Source organism: Carassius carassius, chromosome 17 (assembly GCF_963082965.1).
Source record: "Carassius carassius chromosome 17, fCarCar2.1, whole genome shotgun sequence".
NCBI classification, from domain to species: Eukaryota; Metazoa; Chordata; class Actinopteri; order Cypriniformes; family Cyprinidae; genus Carassius; species Carassius carassius.
The window spans coordinates 9,202,292-9,213,483 of NC_081771.1; the positions used below are offsets into that span (position 1 = coordinate 9,202,292).

The window sequence follows — 11,192 nt, forward strand, 5'->3', positions numbered from 1 at the left end:
TTGTTAAATGACGGTCCGGTTCAGTTAACCATTTGTATTTGTATAATTTACATTATCAATATGGTAGTAATTTTTACTGGCATTTAAACGTTAAACTTTACTTATATTAACTACAGTTATAACAAATGTTTGGTAACGTAAATAAAAACCGTTAACGCTCCAACTCCGCAAACGTTCGACATTTTTGAACTTTTGAACAAGATAGCAAAGCTGCGCGCATAGGATTGTGGGTGATTTGAGAGCGCGAAGAGCGCAAAGGATACACATAATGCATCCTTTCCTGTGTATGGGATATTCTTCGAACGAAGGACTCAGTCCTTGGTTGAAATTCCGAGGATCCTCGACATTGGAACAGTCCTTCGACGGATGTCGATGACGTAGCATCCTCGAAATACTGGCTTCCGAGGATCCTTCCTTGACATTGAGAAACACCTCAGATCTATAGATAAGTGGGAATACAAATACCTTGGTCATAGTACATCCCAACCATAGGCGGAAATCGCGGGGGGGTCAGCGGGGTCCAGACCCCCCCTATCTGAGGGTTGTCCCCCCCTAAAATATAATTGAAATATGTGTATTGTAAATAATATAATGATATATATAGTTAAACTAATTGTGTAAGTAGTAAAACAATACAAATGCAAAATGAGCAACAACAAAACAAGTTTTAAACATCTCGAGTTCCCCCTGCTTTGCCTCACAGTGCTTTGGTCCACTGCCTGCTCCCCTTTTACCTCACCACCACCGACACACACACACAGTCCGGTCGGGTGCGAGAAAACAACGTGTTTCAGTTGTTGTGGAACTCCATAAGTCTAGCTTAGTTTATTCACATTAAACATCTGATGACGTGATTATTTTCTCTTTAATATAGATGATGCTGAGTCATTAATAAGTCGTGTCCAAAAAATATTATTGTGTACCAATTTACTTTTGTCACTGATGTAGTCTGCGCTGTTAGCGATTATAACGTTTACCCTTGTTTTATACAGACGTTTACCTAGCTTGTTTAATAACGTCTTATACACACCCATAGTGTACGCATATACAAGTCTTGTACGTTAGATTAGACTAGTGTGGGCGCGCATTTAGATTTTCCCGCGTTCACTATGATTTAGTTGGTTTCAGTGGCGGCTCGTCGGGTGAGGCAGGGGAGGCACAGTTTCCCCCAAATTTTGAGGTGAAAATGAGGAAGATTTAATGTTAATGAAATTCACTATTCATTTCAGTTCATGTCTACATGTCTCAGAATGTATATATTTTCGTTTGTAATTTCACAGTTGTAATTCCATTACATGAAAGCTCCGCTTTTCTATCGCAAATGTGGCGAATCTGCTGATGTCATTACAACCGCTAAGTAAAAGAGAAGGGGAGGTGGAGGCCAGGGGAACCATGAATCAGCATCGAGTGTTCACTTTCAGCGCTGAGGAGTGCTGAGAAAAGTAACATCATAGAGGAGGCTAGCCTCCCTTCTGGAATATCAACCAACCATCATAGAGACGTTATGTGCTATTAGTTTGAACATCTCGGTTACGTATGTAACCATGGTTCCCTGAATAGGGAACGAGATGCTGCGGTGACGTCACCGGCTATGGGAACACCCCTCGGTGTGACGAATGTCTGAAGCCCTATACCACCTCGCCAATCCTATTGGCCAAATAGCGCTTGGCACCACCCTTACGCATGCGCACGCATCTAATACCTGGGTGCCGCGCACTATTTCGCTCAGATTTCATGAACTGAAGAAGAAGAATGCTATCAAGGTATGTCACCGCCAGGACCGCAGCATCTCGTAGCCTCATAGGCTAAAGATTAGGGGTGCACCGAAATTTCGGCCGCCGAAAATTTTTGGCCGAAATGGCATTATCGGTTTCGGGCCGAAATTAAAAAAACAGCCGAAAACGTAAACCGAAAATGAATGTCACCCGCCCCTCCCATCCGTGAGCAAGCGCTTAGGTTTCGAGACAGCCCTCGCTGCAGCCTGTAGCACGATGACGTGTTTGGATCTGATCCAATACGTAGTGGACGCTGTTACGCGCATGCGCGGTGGCGTGTTTTGTGACGTCATATGCATGCGCCGATTGCGCACTAGTAGAGAGCATAGACAGTATATAAGGTAGAGAGTTGGTGAACAATCGCACTTGATGGGGAAAGGAGGTAGAGTCTCTGGATTGAGTGCACAGTAGGTGGCAGTAATGCGCGAAATTGGTGCGAATCTCCAAAAAAAGGGAAGAAGAAGAAGAACAATCGCACTTGCTTTGATCTTCTTTGAAGAATCTGCAGAAAAACGATGGATTATTTAACAATATTGATTGTATCACAGTGATTCTCATTTTAATCTTATACTTCAGAACATAATACCATATGGACAGACTGCAGGGCTAATGTAAAATTAACATGATTTTGCTCGGTTACTGATTATTATTTATTTGTTATTGTATTGTTCTAGATGAATGTCTTTAAAAAGGGCAGTTGCCCTGTAATTTCAAGGTGCACACGGTGCTGTAACCTGTATCACTGTCCTTTTTGTGAGACGTACAAAACCACATCACAACTGTCCATTGATTGCCATGTAGAGAATCATCTAAAATTGGCAGTACATCATGATGGTGAGTATAATTTCACCTCTATACAATACTGTATTAATTACAAAAACTGTATTACAATACAATATTAATTTGCTTTATAAAATTTGATCAGAGTAATGCATGTGTGTATTCTGTGTAACTTTTCCCCCCAGATTTTGTGATTGTTAAGTGCAATTCACACTGTAGGGAAAATGCACATTTTCACTGCTGTTACTGTCCTGCTACAGTAATAAGAAAAGTGCAGTTAATTACTCATTTAAAAAAATGTAAACAAAAGTTGGCATTTCCTGGCCAGGAAGCTCAGTCTCCACTCCTGCATAGCCCAGCAGCCACTGCTCCACTTCCAAATATTTTGGCACAGACTTCTCATGTCATTACACAGGCGCCTCCCCTGTCATGCCCCATGGCTATCCGAACATCTTCATCTCCAGTTACATCAGTGTTTCGGTCTCCACCAATGACACAGTCTTGGACAAGTCCCTTATGTCTACCTTTGCAATCTGGGACAAGTCCCTTATGTCTACCTTTGCAATCTGGGACAACTTGCCCTCCTTCTGAAGCTCAATTTTCTCTTTCTGCATCCACCCAAGTATTTCCATCTCCGACTACTTCTGCTGTCCATGTTCCACCAGTGCAACCAACAGTAAATCGTCTTCAACCAAAGAAGAAAAGAATTAGATGTGATCATTGTGATATGGAATTGAATAAAAAAAACTTACGTGTTCACATTAGAAGAAAGCACACCACAGTTAAAGAGGCCATCACATCAGAACGACATCTACTTTGCCAGTGCATTGACAGTAAGCATGGAATTTTTGCAGTGGCAAAATCTTTCAGTGCACCATCTCTTCCCATCCATGTTCAAAAAAAGATTTGGGGTGTAAATGACAAAGTTATGTGTGAACTAGACCAATGCAATGCCAGTGCTGAATTTGCTCAAAGGAGTGGCCTGAAACCATTTGAGTGCTGCCATCTCATGTCTTTAGCTTTCTGTCCCAAAGATGATGGCAATTCTGTTAATCTCAAAGAGGAAGCCCTAACAGAGATGGTGAAAGAAAAATGGTTTGGAGAAAGTAGGAAAGATGCATGCATCGAAAGGCAATGCATGGCAAACAAAGAAGATGTGCCACTTTCTGTAGAGATCACATTTGCTGGGCCCTCAACGAAAAAATATATATCAGTGTATGAGCCAAAAATGTCTTATTACTGTAGACTTGGAAGAGTTACTGTTGTATATGACAGTAAGAAGATCACATGGGCCTGTCCATGTAATAAAACAAAACAGTCATGTATTCATAAAGCAATAGCTAAATGGCATTTATTTCAAAATGAGAGAGCTCTATTCCAGAAGGTGAAGACCACCGAAAGGATTGATTCCATGCAGAAACCTCAACCGCATCCTGAGAGTGTGGATGACTGTAGTGATCGTCAGTACCCACCTAATGATGATGGAATAGAGAGGATGGTACGCTATTTTTTTAAAAATAAATCTCTACCTGTGGACTTTCCTGAAAATTTGGTTGGTGGTCTACAACATGGTAGTGACTTTAGACACCAACTAATTCCTGAAGAAGTGTTCTGCTCCGAATGTGAGGGTAATCATGTTCTAAGTGACCCAATTATTATAACCTCACGAGCAAAGATTCTGACCTTCACTGGGGTAGTTGAAGGTAAATATTGTTAAATAAAACATTCTATTTAAAGAGTGTACTGTTATTTTGTGTTTAACTTTTCTGCTCTCAATTTAAGGAATTTCAACTTACTACAAAGTCTGCAGCAACTGCAGCATGATGTACAGGTACCAGGAATTCACTGATGGTATCCATAACTTCAATGACCACCTTCTGCTTTCTCTACACTTGTGTCTGATTTTTCGCAATGCTCTTCAGGTAATATGTACAACTACTGATGTTAATATTGTTTCATGTAATACGTGTTATGTCATGTAACATTTTTTTTTATATACTCTGTGAATATTCTTAGAATCACACTGCTGTTAGCAGAGTAATGAGCATACTTGAAGCCACTGCCAAAGCAAAATTTCCCAGCAAAGACACAGTGCTCCATGGTTACCTCCACTTTGAAGCCTTGGGCAGCCATGACTATTCTTACACATGCATCAATTGTGGTTATCACCCCAAAGTGGTGATCATGGATCTCCACAAAAAAGGAGTCTTCAGTATTCCTTGTAAGTATGTGTTGTGTACATTGTATTACACATGCTTTCTAAAAACAGCATGTTCCTGATTTGTGAATTTGTGTGTTGCAGTCAGTGAAATAGCCACACCACCATCAGAATTCAAGGGTGATACAAACATTGTCTCTTTTTGGGAATCCGTAACGATGGAGATGATTGGCCGGGGATTTCTTTCAAGTAAGTTATTTAATGTGTAATATTATTTAGGTCTGTGTAACTAAAGAAATTCTTTAATGTACTTGTACACTCTGTATTTCTCTTAAGGTGGCAGGAAAAACCCCTTTGTAGTTCGTCCCAGTTATGATTCCTGGGCTCCTTGGATTGGACCTAATACCCGGAATTCAGACATTGTTTTAAACACTGAGCATGCAAAACTACAAAAAAAAAAGTCCTGTGATGTTCCAGATCTTGACGTCACAGAGGAAAGGTTAGGTGATGAGCTCTTTAATCTTAAGGTAAGAACAAATTTACAACATCTAATTACGTTTTGCAACAATTTTGGTTTTAACCAAAGTCTGTCATATGTTTAGGTTGATGCAGTGAGGAAGCTGTGCAAAGAATGTGGATTGGACACCAAGGGATCAAGGATGGATCTTGTGTTACGTTTGCGGACGGAGATGCAAAACCGCTCAGCGTACGACAAAATCTTCCAGCAGATTTGGGGTGCTTCTGGTAAATTGCCTGACTCTTATCACTTAAATATCTATGTATATAATAATAATAATATATCTTAATAATACATAAAGTTATAGCTTTGATTAAAAAATAATAATAATGTCCCAGGAGTTTTAAATTTATGTTGATGGACATTTCATTTTCAGCAATAATGCTTTCATTGGCAGATAACAAATTTCATTTGCTGTAAGAAAATACTTGCAATTTATTCATGGGTTAATTAATACTGTTTAAACTAGTCTCTGAGTCAACCCACTGACAAAATGTTGGTAAAAGTAGGTAGATTTACTCAAAATTTACGAGTATGGTATGAAGAAATTATGAAAACCTAGTGAAAAACTAAACTAAATTATGAAAAATTAAGTTAATAGTTGAAGTGTTACTTGTAATTTTTGTTTAAGTAACCATTGTAATGATTTTGTCATTTTCTAAACTGTACTTTCTTTAAATTGTACTTTTGTACTTTTCTCTTAGGTGGCTGGGCAGTCATTACATGTCCTTGTGGAGTAGTCTATTCCATCAAATTCAACATAAGAGCAGAGTCTCCCAGAGACTTTGCGGACTTGCTGCTGAGTTGGAAGCACTTTCCTAATGTTGTTATATACGACTTTGCTAGAGGACTTGCAGCACACGTTAATCTTCGTGAAGCAGATTCTATACCTTTCAGTCCCCATGAAGGGAGACTTGCTGAACCAACTACAGCCAATATCCAGCTAGCAAAAGAAGGCAAGCTCAAAGTTAATCTAACATGGTTGAAAAATAAGAAGGAGGAGGAGGATACCAACTGCCATCCTTTGACTGGATCATCAGAGCATTATGCTTTGTATGACAGATTCCACGAATTCAATACAAAAGACCCAAGAGATGCTCTTAGGAGAGTCCAGGTAGTCCCAGAACTTTGTGGCTGGGTAAATACTCAAACCGCAGAGCAACTTTTTGCTGCAATGCGCAAAAACAATTATTTCCTTAACATGCTCACGCCATCAGGACACACATTTTTGATGCGCAACATCATTCACCATTATAACATCGCACAGAATAAAAACATGGAGGACAGCCTGAAAAAAGTTGTATCACCTAGTGATCAGTTAACCTTCAATGATTATGGTCAGATAGTACTTGGTAAGTTTTTATTATTATTTTTACATCTTACAATGACCAGTAATTTTGTCACATATTGTAAAATAGATTTTTCTTGTCCTGTATGTGAAGGTACGCCTCCACAGTCCTTAAATGATAGTAAGAGACTCTCATGTGATATTACACAAATAGATCCAGTACACTGTAAGTAATGTCATGATAAACACTGCACTTGTAAAATCTCACTTCACTTAGCACAGTTGGGTCATAATATTTTGTCTCTTTTCAGACCCCAGCCGGGGTTCATTGATGGACTTGACAGCCCTACGAAATGTGCAGCCAAACAGGGCATGCTGGATGCATCCACAAAGCAGTGACCAAATTAAGATGGTATGTTGAATTATTTTGCATTTTCATGCAAAGTAATCATGCTTACAATTGTTTTTGTTTTTCTAGATAAAAAATGCTTTAAATGAAAAGGAATCACAACAACAATTTTTGGCTCAAGTAGGAGCAACAATTCTGGACAGATCAGATTTTATTACCTTGGGCCATCCAAATGATGTTGAAGGGACTGTGAGTTTTATCACATGCACAAAAATGTTTTTGTTTTGTGATGAGCGAATATGAATTTTTTTTTTTTATCTCAAATTACAGATTTTGAATGCCTGCCTATCAGTTGTCAGGGATATTGCTGACTTAAAGGTAATTTTTTCCTGTCTGCTGTGTGGAACCTTTTTTTTTTTTTTAGGAAAGTGTGCATAAGTGATCCTTTATATGCAATCAAATTAACTGTAATTTTAAATGGTATCTACCAGAACATAAAGGTCCATTGTTTTAGCTCATATGTGACAGTGACATGGTTGCCACCATTCTGTGCAGACCCTTCAGCTAACTTACCTGTAAGTATGACTGAAATTTTAATAGAAGTAAAGTAGGGTCATTTTAGGTGGTGTTTAAAAATGTTTGTTGTCTGTATTAGGAACATATAGCAAGATGTGACTTCATCTTACTGCCTTCATGGGCTACAAACCATTGGATGATATGTGTAAGTATTTTATGTTTAAATGATCAGTTCTCCTTAATGCAAGTAACACAGAGATATTTTGACATAACTAATAATTGTATCTTCCAAGAATCACTTAATAGAACCAGTTTTACAGATCATGAAACCAAAAAGCAGAGAGATGTATTTGCTTGATTCACTGTACGGCACTGACTTCAGCGATTGTCGTTTCATTGGTCCCTACAGGTTTTTTCAGAAAAATATTAAGAGTTCAAAATTAGTTCAGGATTATGGTAGTTCTGTTTTTGTGCCATACATCCATTTGCATGCATTTTGTTTTTTTGTTTTATGGCTCATTTTTCATTGATGCTTAAACTATTTACATTTACCTAATCGCTGGAATTCTATTATAGTTTATAGATAAAATTGTTTAAACAATGATAAATGAGTCAAATTTGTTTGGGGTTGTTCCACCCCAGTTTGTTTGTTTGTTTATTAGCATTTTTACTATAATTTTTTTTAATCCATTTTTGTTTTAATTGTTGTTGTGGTTTAATGCTTTGTAGAAAACTTGCACAGCAACTACATCCTGGGCCGTGGAAGGAGTATGGACGTGATGATCTCAAAGTAAGCAGTTTTATTGTTGCCATAACTAAATTACATTTCAGATATTCAAACACAGTTTATTTTTGAATAATTATAACATGTTTATTTCAAATGAACTCAACAGGGTGCTCCAAGGCAGAATTGTTCAAATAACTGTGGAGTATTTGTGTTGATGGTAGGAAGAATTGTTTGATAACAATAATATTTTTTTTTTTGATAACTTTGTCAGATTGCTGTCATTAATTTATTTTGTGGTTTGAGCAAAACCAATATCCAACTAACTTAAGATATTGATGCAGTCTCCTAAAACAATTTAATTAAAGTTCATTACTATTATTTATGTCTGTTTTGATGTAACTTACTCTTAATGTTACAGTACACACTCTATGTTGTAATGGGAGGTCTCTTTGATTTTGCTGAGGTGAGCTATCAAAACTAATAATTTTGGAAAAGTATATTCTCAAAGGGTGATTTACATTAAGCATATTTTCCAGTCTGACATGGCTGCAGTAAGGAGATGGTGGTGCTTGCTCCTGCTAACAAATTATCCCGTCAAGTAAGCCTATTTGCAAGTACTTCCAATAAATAAAACACATTTATTAGTATTAGTAGTTGAAGGAGGAGTAGAAGTAGCAGTTTTTTGTCCTCTCTTTAATGATGTTAATTTGCACAGTATTTGGTATTTTATGGTGTTTTTTCCTGTGTGGAGTAAGTACTTGCTAGGCAAACTGTAGTTCACTTGTTTTTTTTTTGTTTTTTTTTTTTTATAATTTAAGATCAGATGCTGAAAGAAAGCTTCTCAGAAAAAGGCGCAAAGAAATGAAGACAGGTATAACTTTAACTAAAATAGGTTTGCAACAACTAATCTGACAACTGATGATAACATGTTCAAGTTACATTTTCCATAAATATTTCATGATTATTCTATTGGTGTGAATATAATTTCTTTCTTTAGGAGAATTGGAAATGGAAGCTGATGAGGTGCTAGAGGTGCCAGATGAGGTGGACATAAGTAAGGTGGGAGTTTTCCCTATTCCAAATGTTTTTATTTTTAACATGTTAAATGTATGCTATTATTTGACTAGTATTTTATATTGAATAATATTTAACAAATTGCTGAGCAGATGCCAGCTGAGATCCTGAGATGTATCCTCATGAATGTGGTCAAAGAAGATGGAGATGTGTCTTTCTTCAGGCTGTCTCTGACGTGCAGGATTTTCCATGATGTTGTTAGTGAAGCATCATTCAGAAAAGAGGCTCATTTTGCCTGGCTTGACAGTAAGTGATTTCATTTTATTAGTTTTATTTTTTTTACCAGTAAACAGTTCCACACATTACGTTCAAACTGCAAATGCATTTCAAGCTTTGCTCAAAATGTATTATTACTTTAAATCTCTTTCTTACAATAGGTGTTGTCAACTGGAGTGCATTCTCCAGTGAGTACAAGGAGAGGTTTCGAGTGCCATATAAAGTGACGAGTTGCCTTTGCTGTGGGATCTTATTTAAAGACTTCCCGCCAGGCTATGTTGGAGATGGAAGGAAAGGAATCCTTCTTGCGTTTTACTCAACCAAAGACTTTGAAGGTTACTGCTCAGCAGACTGCTTCATCTGTGATGGGAATCACTATAGCCCCAAGGACAACTGAGTGACAACTACTTGATCTGAATGTTTATACATTAAGCTTAAATTCTTTTCTTCTTTTTCTTTTCTTTTCTTCTTCTTTTCTTTTAAATGTACGTACATGTCCTGCAAACACTGAAGAGCAAATAAGGGGAACCTTATGTACATATCAATATGGAAAAAATGAGTCATTAAAGAATTCTTAATGCTGTCTTTTTTTTTTGCATTTTTCCCTTGAATGTGTACTGGTATGTTAAGTTGTTTACAGACCGTATTGTAGCTTTAGGATTAAAATTACAGAGACAATCATTTTTGCTTCCACTAAACAGCAAATATGACCTGAATAAAATAAAATTGCTTAATTTTAAAATGTTCTATATACACGCATTAAAAAAATACTTGTGACGACAGGTTATTAATCCATCAAATTTAGGTTTAAAATCGTGATTTATGTTGTAAATAAATAAATGTTGTAAAATTAACTATTTTGCATGTATGTCGAGAGAAACTAGGACAACTTAATCACATTTATGTAAATAATTATTCATCAATAATTACGTATTACTATTTATCAGAACTACTACTACACAGGTTAGAACCATAGGTTAGAACATCTCGATTCAATATTGAGCATGCATGTCACTTAAGACTAGCGCATGCGCATTATAATCCAGCGATCGGTACTGCGCATGCGTCTATGACGTCGCCAAAACACACCTCCATTAACTACGTATTGGATCTGATCCAGCTACGTCTTCGTGCTACAGACTGCAGCGAGGACTTCTTGTAGGTTTCACTCACGGTCGAGCTGTTATCACGTGTCTGCCTATCAAAGATTAAGCATGTCAAAGGGCTGTCACAATCAAAAAAAAGCTTGTCACAAAAGCTGCACAATCGATCGGACCAACCAACACAAATTACGAAAACGGAATCGATTTTAACGGCCTTCTCTCGGAGCGCGTCCAGCTCGTCACTATACGCTCGCAGCGAACGCGCGTCACACAGCAACTGCAGGTTCTGACACACACACACACACACACACACACACACACACACACACAGAGCCTATTAGTGCATAATATCAATGTAGCCTTCAGTAATGTTTTTCATTGATGTTATGGCAGTCCACATTGCTGACTTGTGCGCGTCTCAAGCGCCCTCTTTACGTTCGCCCTAATGCCTGTTTAGTTGTCGGTGGATTTGCCTATATTTGGCGTTGAAAAACGGATCAACGCCAAATATAGGCAATTTACTAACGATTCAATGAACACTTTGCACATGTCTCAAAAATCGAACAGGATTTTTTTTTCACAAAAGTGACAGCCCTATACGAGAGGACACCAAAGTTGCAATATGTAACATTTGTTCTGCAAAAATCTCCAAAATTGTGGATTTTTTTTGCACAATTTTTAAAAAACTA

The 11,192-nt window shown here is 37.6% G+C and overlaps 2 protein-coding genes across 2 annotated transcripts; both read left to right on the top strand.

Annotated features, from left to right (window-relative positions):
- Nucleotides 1-2,420: 2,420 nt before the first annotated feature.
- LOC132091032 (HMG domain-containing protein 3-like) lies at nt 2,421-6,752 on the top strand. Its single transcript, XM_059497810.1, has 8 exons — nt 2,421-2,609; nt 4,338-4,477; nt 4,572-4,776; nt 4,858-4,962; nt 5,050-5,240; nt 5,316-5,457; nt 5,935-6,582; nt 6,673-6,752. The coding sequence occupies exons 1-8, from the start codon at nt 2,450-2,452 to the stop codon at nt 6,750-6,752; spliced, it is 1,671 nt and encodes a 556-aa protein (XP_059353793.1). The 5' UTR covers nt 2,421-2,449.
- A 66-nt stretch (nt 6,753-6,818) lies between these two features.
- LOC132160974 (uncharacterized) lies at nt 6,819-8,832 on the top strand. The gene is made up of 10 exons (XM_059570738.1): nt 6,819-6,930; nt 6,997-7,116; nt 7,198-7,245; nt 7,359-7,442; nt 7,523-7,588; nt 7,704-7,792; nt 8,113-8,173; nt 8,277-8,327; nt 8,529-8,573; nt 8,647-8,832. The coding sequence occupies exons 1-10, from the start codon at nt 6,850-6,852 to the stop codon at nt 8,710-8,712; spliced, it is 711 nt and encodes a 236-aa protein (XP_059426721.1). The 5' UTR covers nt 6,819-6,849; the 3' UTR covers nt 8,713-8,832.
- Nucleotides 8,833-11,192: the final 2,360 nt, after the last annotated feature.

Excerpts from the sequence above, each read along its gene's own strand:
- LOC132160974 (XM_059570738.1), top strand. The coding sequence starts at position 6,850 with ATGGACTTGACAGCCCTACGAAATGTGCAGCCAAACAGGGCATGCTGG. Across the intron at positions 7,246-7,358 it reads GGGATATTGCTGACTTAAAG|AACATAAAGGTCCATTGTTT; the intron begins GTAATTTTTTCC and ends GGTATCTACCAG. Across the intron at positions 7,589-7,703 it reads CAAACCATTGGATGATATGT|ATCATGAAACCAAAAAGCAG; the intron begins GTAAGTATTTTA and ends CCAGTTTTACAG.
- LOC132091032 (XM_059497810.1), top strand. The coding sequence starts at position 2,450 with ATGAATGTCTTTAAAAAGGGCAGTTGCCCTGTAATTTCAAGGTGCACA. Across the intron at positions 5,241-5,315 it reads ATGAGCTCTTTAATCTTAAG|GTTGATGCAGTGAGGAAGCT; the intron begins GTAAGAACAAAT and ends TCATATGTTTAG. Across the intron at positions 5,458-5,934 it reads GCAGATTTGGGGTGCTTCTG|GTGGCTGGGCAGTCATTACA; the intron begins GTAAATTGCCTG and ends CTTTTCTCTTAG.